This window comes from Rhea americana, unplaced genomic scaffold (assembly GCF_003343005.1).
Source record: "Rhea americana isolate MKP2758 unplaced genomic scaffold, rheAme1 scaffold_2, whole genome shotgun sequence".
Classification (NCBI taxonomy): Eukaryota; Metazoa; Chordata; class Aves; order Rheiformes; family Rheidae; genus Rhea; species Rhea americana.
Genome location: NW_028186149.1, coordinates 2,990,117 through 3,002,690, shown reverse-complemented (window position 1 = coordinate 3,002,690; position 12,574 = coordinate 2,990,117). Strand labels below are relative to the sequence as shown.

General features: G+C 36.6%; 2 protein-coding genes across 5 annotated transcripts in view; both read right to left on the bottom strand.

The window, feature by feature from the left end:
- The window catches only part of APBA2 (amyloid beta precursor protein binding family A member 2), a 110,953-nt gene extending 110,843 nt beyond the window's left edge, over positions 1-110 (bottom strand). For all 4 annotated transcript variants that reach the window (XM_085303311.1, XM_085303314.1, XM_085303313.1 and 1 more), the window contains exon 1: positions 19-110. The gene's annotated coding sequence lies outside the window, so the exon portion shown is untranslated. The remainder of the gene's footprint in view (positions 1-18) is intronic.
- A 3,800-nt stretch (positions 111-3,910) lies between these two features.
- MCEE (methylmalonyl-CoA epimerase) lies at positions 3,911-12,138 on the bottom strand. The gene is made up of 3 exons (XM_085303654.1): positions 12,088-12,138; positions 8,563-8,955; positions 3,911-4,112 (listed from the first exon to the last, which is right to left on the bottom strand). Exons 1-3 carry the CDS (start codon positions 12,136-12,138, stop codon positions 3,960-3,962), a joined length of 597 nt encoding a protein of 198 aa, XP_085159780.1. The 3' UTR covers positions 3,911-3,959.
- Between the last annotated feature and the right edge of the window lie 436 nt (positions 12,139-12,574).

The window sequence follows — 12,574 nt, the reverse complement described above, 5'->3', positions numbered from 1 at the left end:
CCCGGCCCCGCTCCTTACCCTGCTGGCAGCGGCGGGGCCGGTGCCGCAGCCCGCGGCGGAGCGGCAGCCGCTCTTTTGTGTGCCTGCCTCGGCGCCGCGCACCGCGACGGCGGCGCCGCCCGGGAAGCTGCGTGCCACAATAGCGGCGCCCGCCCGGGAACCTGCATGGCGCATAGCGGCGCGGCGCGGCCCCGGCCGCTCGGAAGTTCTGTGAGGTGCGAGAGCTGCTCCGGGAGCAGCATTCCTTAGGGTGACTGGTGAACACGGCGGGTTCGTCAGGCCTTTCACAGATGCCGCTCGCTCTTCCCGCTGCACCTGCTGCGGCGGCGATCACTTGCCGTGTGAAGGAGCACGGGCCAGACCAGTCCTCAAACCCGGCCGCGACAGGAGCTGCCCTTAAGTGGCAAATTTCAGACTGCTAGCTATTCTTGTGGCTGAGCGTAAAAAGTAATCCTATCTTCCTCATGACAGCGAGAGTGAAAAGTCATTTTCATTTAACCGTACAGCATTCCCATCAGGTAGATCTGGACGTCCGCTGTCATCGCTGCGCGTCCAGCCTGGCGCGCTTGGTTTGCCCTGGGCTAGCGGCACCCAGCTCCGACTCAGGYGCCGTGTACACGCAAGGCCCTTCGTAGAAACACCAGTCCGAGGTTTCTTCGTTCTTGGTTTTCCTCTGTTGTGAAGATTTCTATTACATAATAGAAACACCTACTGCACAGTAGCCATTTTAAAGCTGCTATTTTCTGTTACAACTTTCTGTGCTGACTTTTCTCATTTGTCTCTAGCTTAATTACTTGACTGACTTTAGTACTTTGATTCTTTTTTTGAAGATGATGAAAACTCAGATACTGCATAAACTGTATGTATGTTGCATGCTAATGCARAAAGTTATATATTATCTGTTGTTGGGTTGTTTGAACATTTGGAAGATCATGTTTCTTTGTTCATGTTTGAACGTTTGGAAGATTCAGATTGTAAATTCTCAAAATTATTAACTTAATGAAATAGCCTCAGGTACATAAGGAAGTCTTCACTTTCTTGGTCAATACAGCAAGAGCAGTATTCCCAGTTTGATCAGGCAGTAGGTGGTATTTTTTTCCAGAAGTTGCTGCAGCTGTCGGTGCTGTGCTACCACCGACCTCTCAAAGACTGCGGTGGTTCCAGAAGGGGTGGCCTTCAGCTTCGTGTTTAAGTTCCTAACAAACCTTCTTCCTCTACTTTGTTTTGGAGATGGTCACTCAGCTGGATGGTTATTTTAGGAAAAGATGTAGCAAAATGGAAGGCAAAGACCAGGTGCATTAATTAATCCACTAATTAAACAAGAATGAAGAAACCTCAGACTGGTGTTTCTACAAAGGGCCTTGCGTGTACACGGCACCTGAGTTGGAGCTGGGTGCTGCTAGCCCAGGGCAAACCAAGTGCGCCAGGCTGGACGCGCAGCGATTACAGCGGACGTCCAGATCTAGCTGATGAGAAGGCTATACAATTAAATGAAAATGACTTTTTGCTCTCGCTGTTATCAGGAAGATAGGATTACTTTTTACGCTCAGCCACAAGAATAGCTAGAAGTCTGAAATTAATCTACTAACGCACTTTTCTACTAATCTTTATTTTCTAGAAATAATCTTTTCCATACAAGACCTCCACAGAGGCAGAAGTGGGATTAACCTATCAAAGGTGAGAGACTTTGCAGTTCTAAAAGAGTGAGGACTTCCATTTTAAAATGTCAGTGTTAGCGTTTATACRTTGTTGTTAGTTCTTACTCACATACTAACAATCTTATAGCCTACATGATTCTGCGCTTCAAGTTTAAACTGTTGAAGTTACCTTTCTGAGTCTMGTGCCACTCAGCACCTTTATGAGAAGTACTATGGCTACCATTTCAGAGATTTCTTCTGTTTCAGAGTCTTCAAGAGTTTGGCTAACAAGACAACTGCATTGGTAAAAGAATCGAGTTTACTGAGACAACTGAGTAACTTTTTCTCTTAATTAAAGGTGCTTAAGTACAACCAAMTCACTACAGGAAGAGGTTCTTATACAGAGAGAATCAACTGAAGCTCCAAGGAAATGATTTAAAGCACTTACTGTAAGTACRTTATCTACACAATTAGATATTGTGAACATCCCTGTATTTCCTGGTCTTTCTGTGACAGTTTCTTGGTCACACCACTTTCCATTCATCCTTTTTAGCAATAAAGTCCAAATGCAAGGAATGTCCTTAACACAGTGCTTGTRCATCTGCAGAAAGAAAGTAATCTAGTCTCAGCATTAAATGCTGAAGTATTAAACAAACAAGGAGCCTCCTCATCTTTGAAAGAATGGCAAGAAAAAAGCAGCCCTGATGATATGTCTCCTAGGATGGCAGAATCAGATTTCAGAAAGAATGTCAAATCTAAGGCTTTTCCTTCCAAAGCCTTAAAATTTTGATATTCTAACAATTTAGAATTAACATCACAAATTACACTCTAAACAGTGATTTGATTAAATAATAAGAGCCTTGCAGAAGACTATATTTTCCTTATATTATGACAGAAGTAGCATTTCTTTCAACTACAAAATTATCTCCTTTAAAAAAATACATGGCTTTGGAGAGTTTATTTCAGAAGGAAAATTCATGAGGAAGCACCAACATCTTTAAAGCCCTGATTAAAACTCAGGTCAACATACTACTTGTGTTTTGTTGTGACAAACAGGACAGAGAACACAAATTATTCAAAAATTACTAAATTTCCATGCAGTTCTCCTAGACTAAACAGAATTTATTTCCTATCAAGCTGAAACTATTCACTGTATATGCAAAGATGTAAGAATGTAAAAAAAAATCAGACTGTAGTTTAGCCAGGAAAAATGTGATGTTTTTCTGAGGATTAAGAATACTAGATAAAGTTACAATATGTAATTTCTACAGCTGACAAATCAAAACAAATCTATAAAAGAAGCTATCTTGAYAAATACTGCTTGCTTAATTCACACAAGTGAAGTGAGGTCTGTGCATGAATAAACTAACAAACTGTGACCCCAGTCTACCAGAAATGATAGAATGGTGGCATGCTTGCTGATGGTATGCATGACCAAGTCTTACATGATGTGGTTGGGTTTATTAAATTGTCCCTTTAAAAAAATATGCTTTCCAATGTTTTTGTAATTGCTTTTGCATAGGAAAACAATATTTATAAAGCAGGCGGATAAATTCCCTGTTATTTGTGTAGGTCTCTCCCAGACATCTTTCAGGTAAAGCTTAAAAACCAAATATTCAATATCTGACAAAAATAAATCCAACAAGCACCTTACAGTCTGAAATATATTTTGGTCAAATGATCTTTGCAGACAGCTTTCTTCCCACTGCCTATGCATAGAGTTCATAAAACAAATAAATGATGATTTATGCATGGTGACTTCCTTGGCAGCAATTGTTATGCCAGGGAAAAGGTTAGTGATTGCAGACACCAATGCAACAACAAGGATTTTTTTTATTGTGTAACCCAGTCAATCAGTGTAAAGTATAGACAGTGAATGGTGAAAACAGAAATTATRATGCTCCTTTTTCTGTCTAAGGGAGTACGTAAACTGTGTTGTTGTCTCTGAGAATGGGTCCCTGCTCTAAATTATAGAACAAAATAATGTAGAATGACCTAGAAACTGCACAGTTTCTGTGGCTACGGAGGCAAAATCATGCTGCAAACATGCAACAACAGAACATAAATTATGATCTTACATATGTAATTTGGCTCATGTATTCATTTTTAGAATCACAGAGAATTAAAGAAATGTCAAGATGTTAGTTTTGTAAATCAGATGAACAAAAAAAACTCTGTAGCAGTATTTCAGTGTTATAGGAACTGTAGGAATCACCAGGAGATACAGTGAACTTGTAAAGATTGAATAATACAGCATCTTTCCCAGGCCCATCTCAATAATTTCACAATTCATTTATTGTTTTACTCCATGAATATTACAGCTCARGCTTGCTCAAGTTCCACAAGGACTCCATGGCAATCTTTAGGGTGAAGAAAAATCACAGGTTTGCCATGTGCACCTATTTTTGGCTCTTCACTCAATATTCGGATCTTTTTTTCCTTCAGCTCTGTCACAGCTGCTTTTATGTCATCAACCTTATTTAAAAAAAAAAAAAAAAAAAAAAACAATTTATACAATTTGAAACACTAAAATGTATATTCTACATTTAGGAGCAATAACATGTCTTACTAAAATGTTATTTATAAATTCTAATATAATTCTATAAATAAATTTAGATTTTTCTAATTTTTAGAAATTAAGAATTAGATTTTTGAGACTAGATTTCTCTACTTTTTAGAATTAGTCTCAAAAATTAAAATCCTAAAGAAATTTGAATTTGTGATATGACTTATTTTATAAAAGTATAGTCAAGCAGATTGTGGTATATTTAACAATTTAGTAAATGAAATTCACTCATGTACRAAGTCCTTTTTTTGTTGTCATTACTTTATACGGTGTCCATAAATAATCTTAATTCTTTACATTGCAATTATTACAACAATCATATTGCTTTAAAAATATCATTAACCAAAGAATGCCTTCCCATCTAACTGATGACAGAACACTTATTCATTAYATGCTAGTGAAGAGGGAGAGTAGTGGGCAGAAGGTAAAAGGAAAGTGCCTTTTGTATTTACTTATTCTCCTCCTGAGTAGGCTAAGCTTCATAAAGTTTCCTAAGGAACACCTTAAAACTACCAGAAAAATCCCCAAAATATGACCTGKTTTTCCTATTGGATTTAATTATAAYAATAGCATTTTACATAAAATTTCAAAGCAGCTTCCTCTAGAAAAAGTAATTAACAAAAACCTATCTATGTTGTATAATGTGATCTTAAGTCTGATGTCATGTCATCAACAGGACTTTGGATCTTCCCAAATCTTAAATGCATCCATCCCTTGAAACAATAAAATTAGTATTCAGTTTAGCAGAGCCAACAGTTAATACTCAGTGAAGACCTAGAATTAAAATAATAGTGTTACTGTTTTTCAAGACAGAGATGTCTAGATATAACTCGGTGAATAAACTCAYGTGATGCCATTCTAGGGAAGAGGGAAATGCCTAGTCTTAATTCAGAAGAACAAACTTCAGTTAATTCCTACTCGTTCTCAGCAGAGGTTTGCTCATGAAAATTCTGAACTCATTACTGTTCTTCCTACACGCAGCCACCAGTCRGCTAAAAAAGAAAGCAACTGTCAAGTATTATCTAAAAGAAGACAGAAAGTGTAATATGTGCTGTAACCCCCTCCAGGTTATTCCTGAAACAGAAAAAAAAACCCACTACAGCTGTTGCCCATGTCCTGCAGAGATGGCCAGAAGGGGAAATGTGTCTGGGCTCAGCTGGAATGAATTRGTGCATCCCTGAGAAAACCATGAGAGGAAATGGTGAAAAGTCTGTGGGTGCATCTATGTTAAGAGATCACGAAGCTTAGATTTCTCTCCTATCTTACCAAATGYTGTTTCCACTGCAGGTATTAATTTCAATTATAGCTGGTCAGAAATTAYTTAATTTATTCTAAAAATGCTTGTTTTAACAAATTCCCAATCTATCAACACATCTAAATTTTCGTTTTTGAATAATACAACAGAAGGAAGAAAGGAAAAGCATTTTGATAAACTTGTCAGACTTCTTCCCCTCTATGGAAAGACTTTTTTAATTTAGCCTTTTGTAACAAAATTGTTCATAGGAAAGTATTTCTACAAAATATTAAAATTTCAGATGAGCAATTTACATTTGAGAAATTTTATGTAATTTTTCTAGAAACTATTTTTGCTCAGTTATGTCTCCTGGCTCACTTAATCTATTGTATACAGTAATATATATATATATATATATATATATATATTTTAACGCAGCACTTCTACATTGCCAGGTATGGTATAATTAGCATGTATTGCTCTTCTCAGTTTTCAGAATTAACAGCATGATTTCTTTTGATAACCATCTTTGGTTTGTCTGCAACAAGAAAGATCATGTCTCACACCAAATGGAGTTCTACATAGAAAAATCTCAACTAGTTACAAATATTTTGTRAAGTATCTTACATGTGATTACCTACACTAGGATTTCTTCAAGGAAGCGATGAGCTCTTTTTGCTGTAAAATGTCTACATCTTCCTTCTTTTATACCTATAACCAAGCACTTTTCTTCCACATCCCCATTTCCCAAGTTCAGCTGAGGTCTTTCACATTTCTATAATAGAAGTTCCTAAATTTAGTGTCAATTTAAACTGGATTAATTTTCTTCTTCTTGAATGTCTGCAAAGATACTGCATAGTTAAGATTCTGATCTTCTGAATTTAAGTGCAAAAGCTGTATTAAAAMGAATAGCTATTTCCTTCACTTTACTGCCTACAACAAAAAAACTGATTCAGACTTTGCTCTAATTTCAGTGGAACTGCTTATGGTAATAAAGGCAAACCCATCCCCAGGCATTTGATGTAGGAACTCTGCATAAAAAGCAAAGTAAATGAAATAAATGAAAGAGGATTAATGAATGTGTGCTCCTTATTTTTAATTATTTCCTCACAGTTTTGTCATATGCTGAGCTATCACTTCTGTTAAAATTCAGAATATGATCTGACATTCCCACATACATGCAAATCATTTACCTCAAGAGTTGTATCGACTCTGTTATTTTCTATTAAAGTAATTACTTACCTGGACCACTTCTAAATATTAAACAATGGAAATGTATAGTTTAATATGTTAGCAAGGGTMATGCGTTTTATGTTACAGTAAATCATGAAAAATCATATATGTGCTTGGCATATATAACAATTCTTGCTTTGGAACAATATTGTCTACTAGCAAGAGCCTAGAATGAGGAGTTGACAGTATTGGATTATGTTCATGCTTACACTATTGCTTCTTTTAATCTTGAAACAACTCATTTAAATATCACTAGTATATGTGACCATGTTATGAAATGGGAAAGCCCACTCCCATTCCRATGGGGTGAGTCATTGCATGTAAAGTGTTTGGGCTGTTTGTGAAGATGCTATGTAAGTACAATCACAAAGATCAATATTTCTCTTCACTGTTTACCTGCAGCCCATCTGCTAGATATGTATCCACATCATTCCAGGAATCTGTTTCCCTCTCTTGTAAAGATTGTTAGATATTTTCTTCTATATGATAAGCCCTAATATGTATGTTAGAAGACCCAAATCGTGCAGAGGCTTATTATCTTTCATCAGTGCTCCAGTTCAAGACAAATTTCTATAGCATCAGAAACATTTGATTTTAACACTCTTATATTAATGTTTCCTACTGATAATAATAATCCACTACCCTCAGGTTTTCATTTATGCAATGTATAATGTCCTGAAGTCTTATATATGAAATTGTGCAGTTAATTTAATTCTTACTTCTTTAWTTTTTAAAAATCAAATATACTTTAATTGGTTTAACATAAGTGAGCTCAATAAGGTGCTCTAGTAGTATAACACTAGGAATTAATACAATTAGTTACCTGTATCAAGTCAAATATAGTAATTACGTATTTTTCCAGAAAAAAAAGTTAAGGCCTGAGTAGCCTTACAGGAACAATTAGGCTCCAGACTAGCTGCTGAACTTCTCAACATGTCCATTCTCTGTATGAATAATCTGAAATAAGGTGTTTAAGATGTTAATTCCCCTACATTCTTCTCAGTTGTTTTGAAAGATGGCTTATTAAGTTTTCAYCTTGAAAATATGTGCAAACTTAATTTAAGAAACATTGCAATGCCTATGCATATGCAAAATTTCTCAATTTTCAATGAAAGTACGCAACTGCAAACACAGGTTTTTATAGATGTGCTCTGAAAACAATTTTACTCACATCAGTAATCACATTATTTTTATTACAAATCTTTGCATGAAATAAGAAAGTTTGCAAGACTGAGATCTGAAAAACATTAAAAATGTATTTAATAGATATTATGACAATATGAAATGTTACATCTAACATTTGTTGATCTAACAGCATGAATATGCTAAATAAGATCCCTGCTTTCTCCGGCACCTTTACACCTTCTGTATTTGTAGACTAAACTCTCTTTACTGGACAAGAAAGACCAGGACAGAAGCAGCTCTGGAGACTACTTCTCTTTGGAAATCTTTCTAGTATCTTTTTTTTTTTTTTTAACTTCTGTATAAAATTATCAACTAAATATCAAACAGGAAGAAACTTCTTAAAATCTAAACTATGACTTAGCTTAAACTTACAACTGTAACTGATACGCAGCTTTTTCCAGTTATGTCCTGTCAAATGCTCTTCACAAGCCCCTTGGGCTTGTCCACTTTCCACACTAGATGCTTAAAAAAACACCATAATTTAATCTTTATAGAGTAAAAGAGGAAAAATTCTTCATGTAGTTTATGAAACTGAACTGGGATTTGCAAAACAGAAAAAAAAAACACTTTTAAGACTTCCTATTCAGTAGAAATTCTCCCAGATATGCCAGCCTTATATATTTATTCTTTATACAGGTCAAATCTACGAAAAAATATGAATAATTTAATGTATGTATCTTCTTACATGATATAGTTTATWAAAATACCTCAATGCAGATATGATGCATTCCTCCCATCTTGTTTTTCTGCAGAAAGCTTGCTATGGGACTTTTCTCTCCTAGAGGATGTAGAAGTTCCAGCTTTGTATTTCCAAGCTCCACAAAAACAGTGTAGACACCATGTTCTGGAAGAGCAACAGCCTCGCTCACCCGTGCACCTAACACATCCTTATACAAAGTTTGAGCCTTCTCCAGATCAGGTACTGCAATTGCTACATGATTAAGTCKGCCCAGTTTCCACAAAGAGCTTGGGATGCTTTGAGAACGAGAATCTGATGTCAATAAAGTTCGTACTGTGGCAGCTGAAGATTGCAATCTGGTAAGAAGCCCTGAAAAAAAGTGAACAGCACTGATATAATGCTTTAGAGAAAGCTCTTCCCCCTTTTAATGAGGCCTATATAACTCCTATGTCATTAACACARCAATGTGCAGAGTTGAAGATAGATGATCCCAAAGAAGGAATTATTCTGTAGTACTAACACTACAACAGATTTTTTTTTTCAAAGACTAATTATTCATAAGTGTAAAAAAAATAAAAAAGACATATTTGTGTGCATGAGTGCTCATATGTGCCTATTAAAAATAGAAATACATGAAGGCAGTAAGTTTTGGTGAGTTTGGCACTGAAATGAATCCCATAATTAGTTGCACTAATTACCAAATATAAGGGCCACTGGTATAGTGTACTGAAAATTTACTTCTGAATTGCTCAGAACTTCATACAAAATAGAAACAAATGAGGCTCTACCTATACATYTAGAAATGTAAACAATCAAGAAAATCCAAACAAAGCCTTGAACAGAACTAACTGATATTTCAAGTTCCAGAAGAAAGATAAGGAACTTGAGCTCTCAGCTGTTWAAATTCCACATCCTCCAGCATGGAAAGAAATATCATGTTGTTTTTTAATCCTAAGGAATACTAAGATCTCCTGAGTTTCTGCAAGRCTTGATTACATCATTCGCCCCTCTTAGTTTTCACATGCTATAATTGTGTAACACTTAGTTTCACTGATCTGTTTCAAGATGCGTAGAAATATTTCAGTATAAGTACTGTTAACAATAACCTGTCCAAGTGACCAATAACCACTTAGAAGATTATCTTTTAAAGGTCAAAATCATGTTTGCTTTCTTTTATGTAACTAGTGCCATTGACTTCAGTGTGATTTGCAAAAGAAGCAGAATATAATTTGGCTTATCATAAAAGAATAAGGTAATTAAAAGAACACCTAAAAATATTGGATGCCCATATGTCACAAAGATAGGGGCTAACATGCAGATGCAGACAAACACTGATGGAGAAATCATRGAGAAATTCAATGCCATGAAATGTTATGTAGATATTTATAGAACTCTTCCTAAATGGCTTTGAGAAGGCAGTACTGAACTTTGTACTACCTGTGTCAAGGTTTTTGTATTACGCACAAATAGTTCAGTGTTGCTGTTTTTAAAAAAAACGGAAAGAGAGATATGAAATAAGGATTAATTATTACAGCCCCATCCATAAATTGAATAGATTTTAAGAAAATTAATCTGTCAGAGAACTAGAATTTGGAGAGATGGGGTGGGAGGAAGATGAGCTGTGGTTTTATCAGTTGTTTCTAGCATGAAAGGATATATTCATAAAAGCGGTGTTTGAATTTCATGCCAGTTTGCTTTAGGCTATGTCAGAGTTCCCAATGCCTCAAGGCCAAGCTAGAGGCATCTCAGTGTTTTGGAAGACTTTGATGCATTCTTAGCTTTAAATTCAGAAATGTGCCATTTTGCTAAGAGATTGTGCCAAGGATGTGCTGATATTCTGGATGCCTTTCAATTCACTGAGGATAGAATGGATTACATTTATCAGGCTTTTTGTACTCTGTAAGAGCAGTAGTAGCTGTAGTTTAAAACTTCAGCTAGCTTCACTGTAGAAAAGAGCTAAATTCCAGCAAAAAATTCACTAAATTCCAGTGAAAAGAGATTTCACTGGAATTTAAGACTACAGCTGCCAGTTCCTCTTCCTTCACAAAGATGACTAATGCAGTCCTTAAATCTAGGCATTTCTGAACATTGCTTTATAGGCCTACCACTGAGCAAAAATCAGCAAATTTATAGAGTGCTGTGATGGAAGAACTGTGTACATATCTCTCTATGTGTACGCAGGGAAGGAGTGTTAATATTTGAGCCTAATGAACCTATGCAATGCTGTATAATGTAGAAAATAAGAAACTTGTAGTATCTAGTTGGCAGAATTACAGAGGCATAGATAATTAACTAGAGTTTGACCAGATCACCAGAGTAAGTAACATTAAAAAAAGAAAGAAAGAAAAAATGCCATACAATCTTTTCTAAGATTAGCAGCTCTTTCACATGGTAACGTCTTAAGACTTGATCCAATGCTCGCTGAAACAATACAAACTCTTCAACTTAGCAAAGGTCAGTATTTCCCAAAAGAGAAAAGTCCTTTGAAAGACAAAGACCCCTCAATACGCCATTTGTGATGCATCCTAGAGCACTGATATTGTTTAATTCCTTCTTCCAAATATTAACATAGCATGATCCAGTGGAAATTCTACTAATGTAGCTCTGACTAGCATTTAGATTTTTCAAGCAATCGTTACCAATGGRAAAGGCTGGAATTTTTACCAGTCATTTTGACATCTTCCATCTRTAATTCTTGCTACGTTTCACCCAGTGCATAAGACTATATAGCTMTTAGAATTTAATTTGTATTTTATCTGTTTCCAAGTAAATTGACACAGATTTGAGAAAAGGTCTGTTGCTCAGCCTAGCGAAAGAAATAGGAAACATTATCTCTGTTGGTTTCTGCTCAAGAAATACTTGATTTTTGCATCTGTTTTCTGGAGAGATAATATTCCTAGCATTCTGTAAAGTCAAAGAAGTTTAAATACCTACTCATTTGACAATATTATATATGCTGCTCTCCATTTCTTCTCTCACTTAAGGGATTTAGTAGTAAAAGTCCAAATTTTTTTTGTAGGAGGATGTAGCTGTGGAGGGCTTTCCAGGATTTTATTTATTCTATGAAGTCYCGTGAATTTATTCTAGCTCTAGTCATATGCATATAGATTTTGAATTCTGAACTTGTAATTAGCAATGTGAACTAGCTGAGATTAAACCAAACACATTTGTATTTATTAAGCTACGTAGATTTGTGAGCTACAATTCCAATCTTTATTCATCTTCATGTTTCTGGTGTCATTTTTATGCTAAAAGTAGTATACCCAATAATCAAAAGATGACCCTCCTGTTAAAAAACAAAAACACAAACAAACTTCAGATTGAAAGCCCATCATTTGCATCTTCTGGGAAAGAGGCTGGGACTAAGAATTATGCTACTAGTTGTTTGACTGCTTTCTTTGGGTGACAATTGTGGCTAAATTCTTTAATCACAAAAGCATTTCCCCACTGACTTACAGAATTATCCAAGTAACTCTTAACCGCCAGTGTAAGAAAACGGACTTTGTCTGTTTCTTTCGAAGCTAATGGACGCTGACTGAAGTATTCTGCTTACGAAACTTGCATGGGGGACCAACTTCACATGGGCAACCGCTTCTCCTGGCATAGTCAGTGCTTGCCTTTCTACTGGGGGGTTTTAAAGACCTGATTTTTCAACCACTGACAACTGAATCCCGTTTTTTCCATGTACTTTGTTGCTGAGAGAAGATTCAGCAGATCCTGTTCTCGTATCTGACTGTCATTTTCCTAACCTCACTGATACTGCTGCAAGGACATCACCATCTTCAACTTCACATGAAGAATATTTTTAAACTGATCTATTTGTCTTTTATCCTGTTACCGGCTAGCTGACCTTAACCGATGCTAGCGTGGCGCGCGCCAGCACGTAAGCACAAATGCTCATGCCAGTCGGAGCGCAGTTCTGCAGCGGGCTACGCGAGGGCCGGGGCTGAGAGGGAGCGCAAAGCACCGCACCCAGAGAGCGCCCGGCCTCCCCGGGCCTCGCCGCAGGCCGCCGCCGCCGCCGGCAGCTGCGCCGCCCT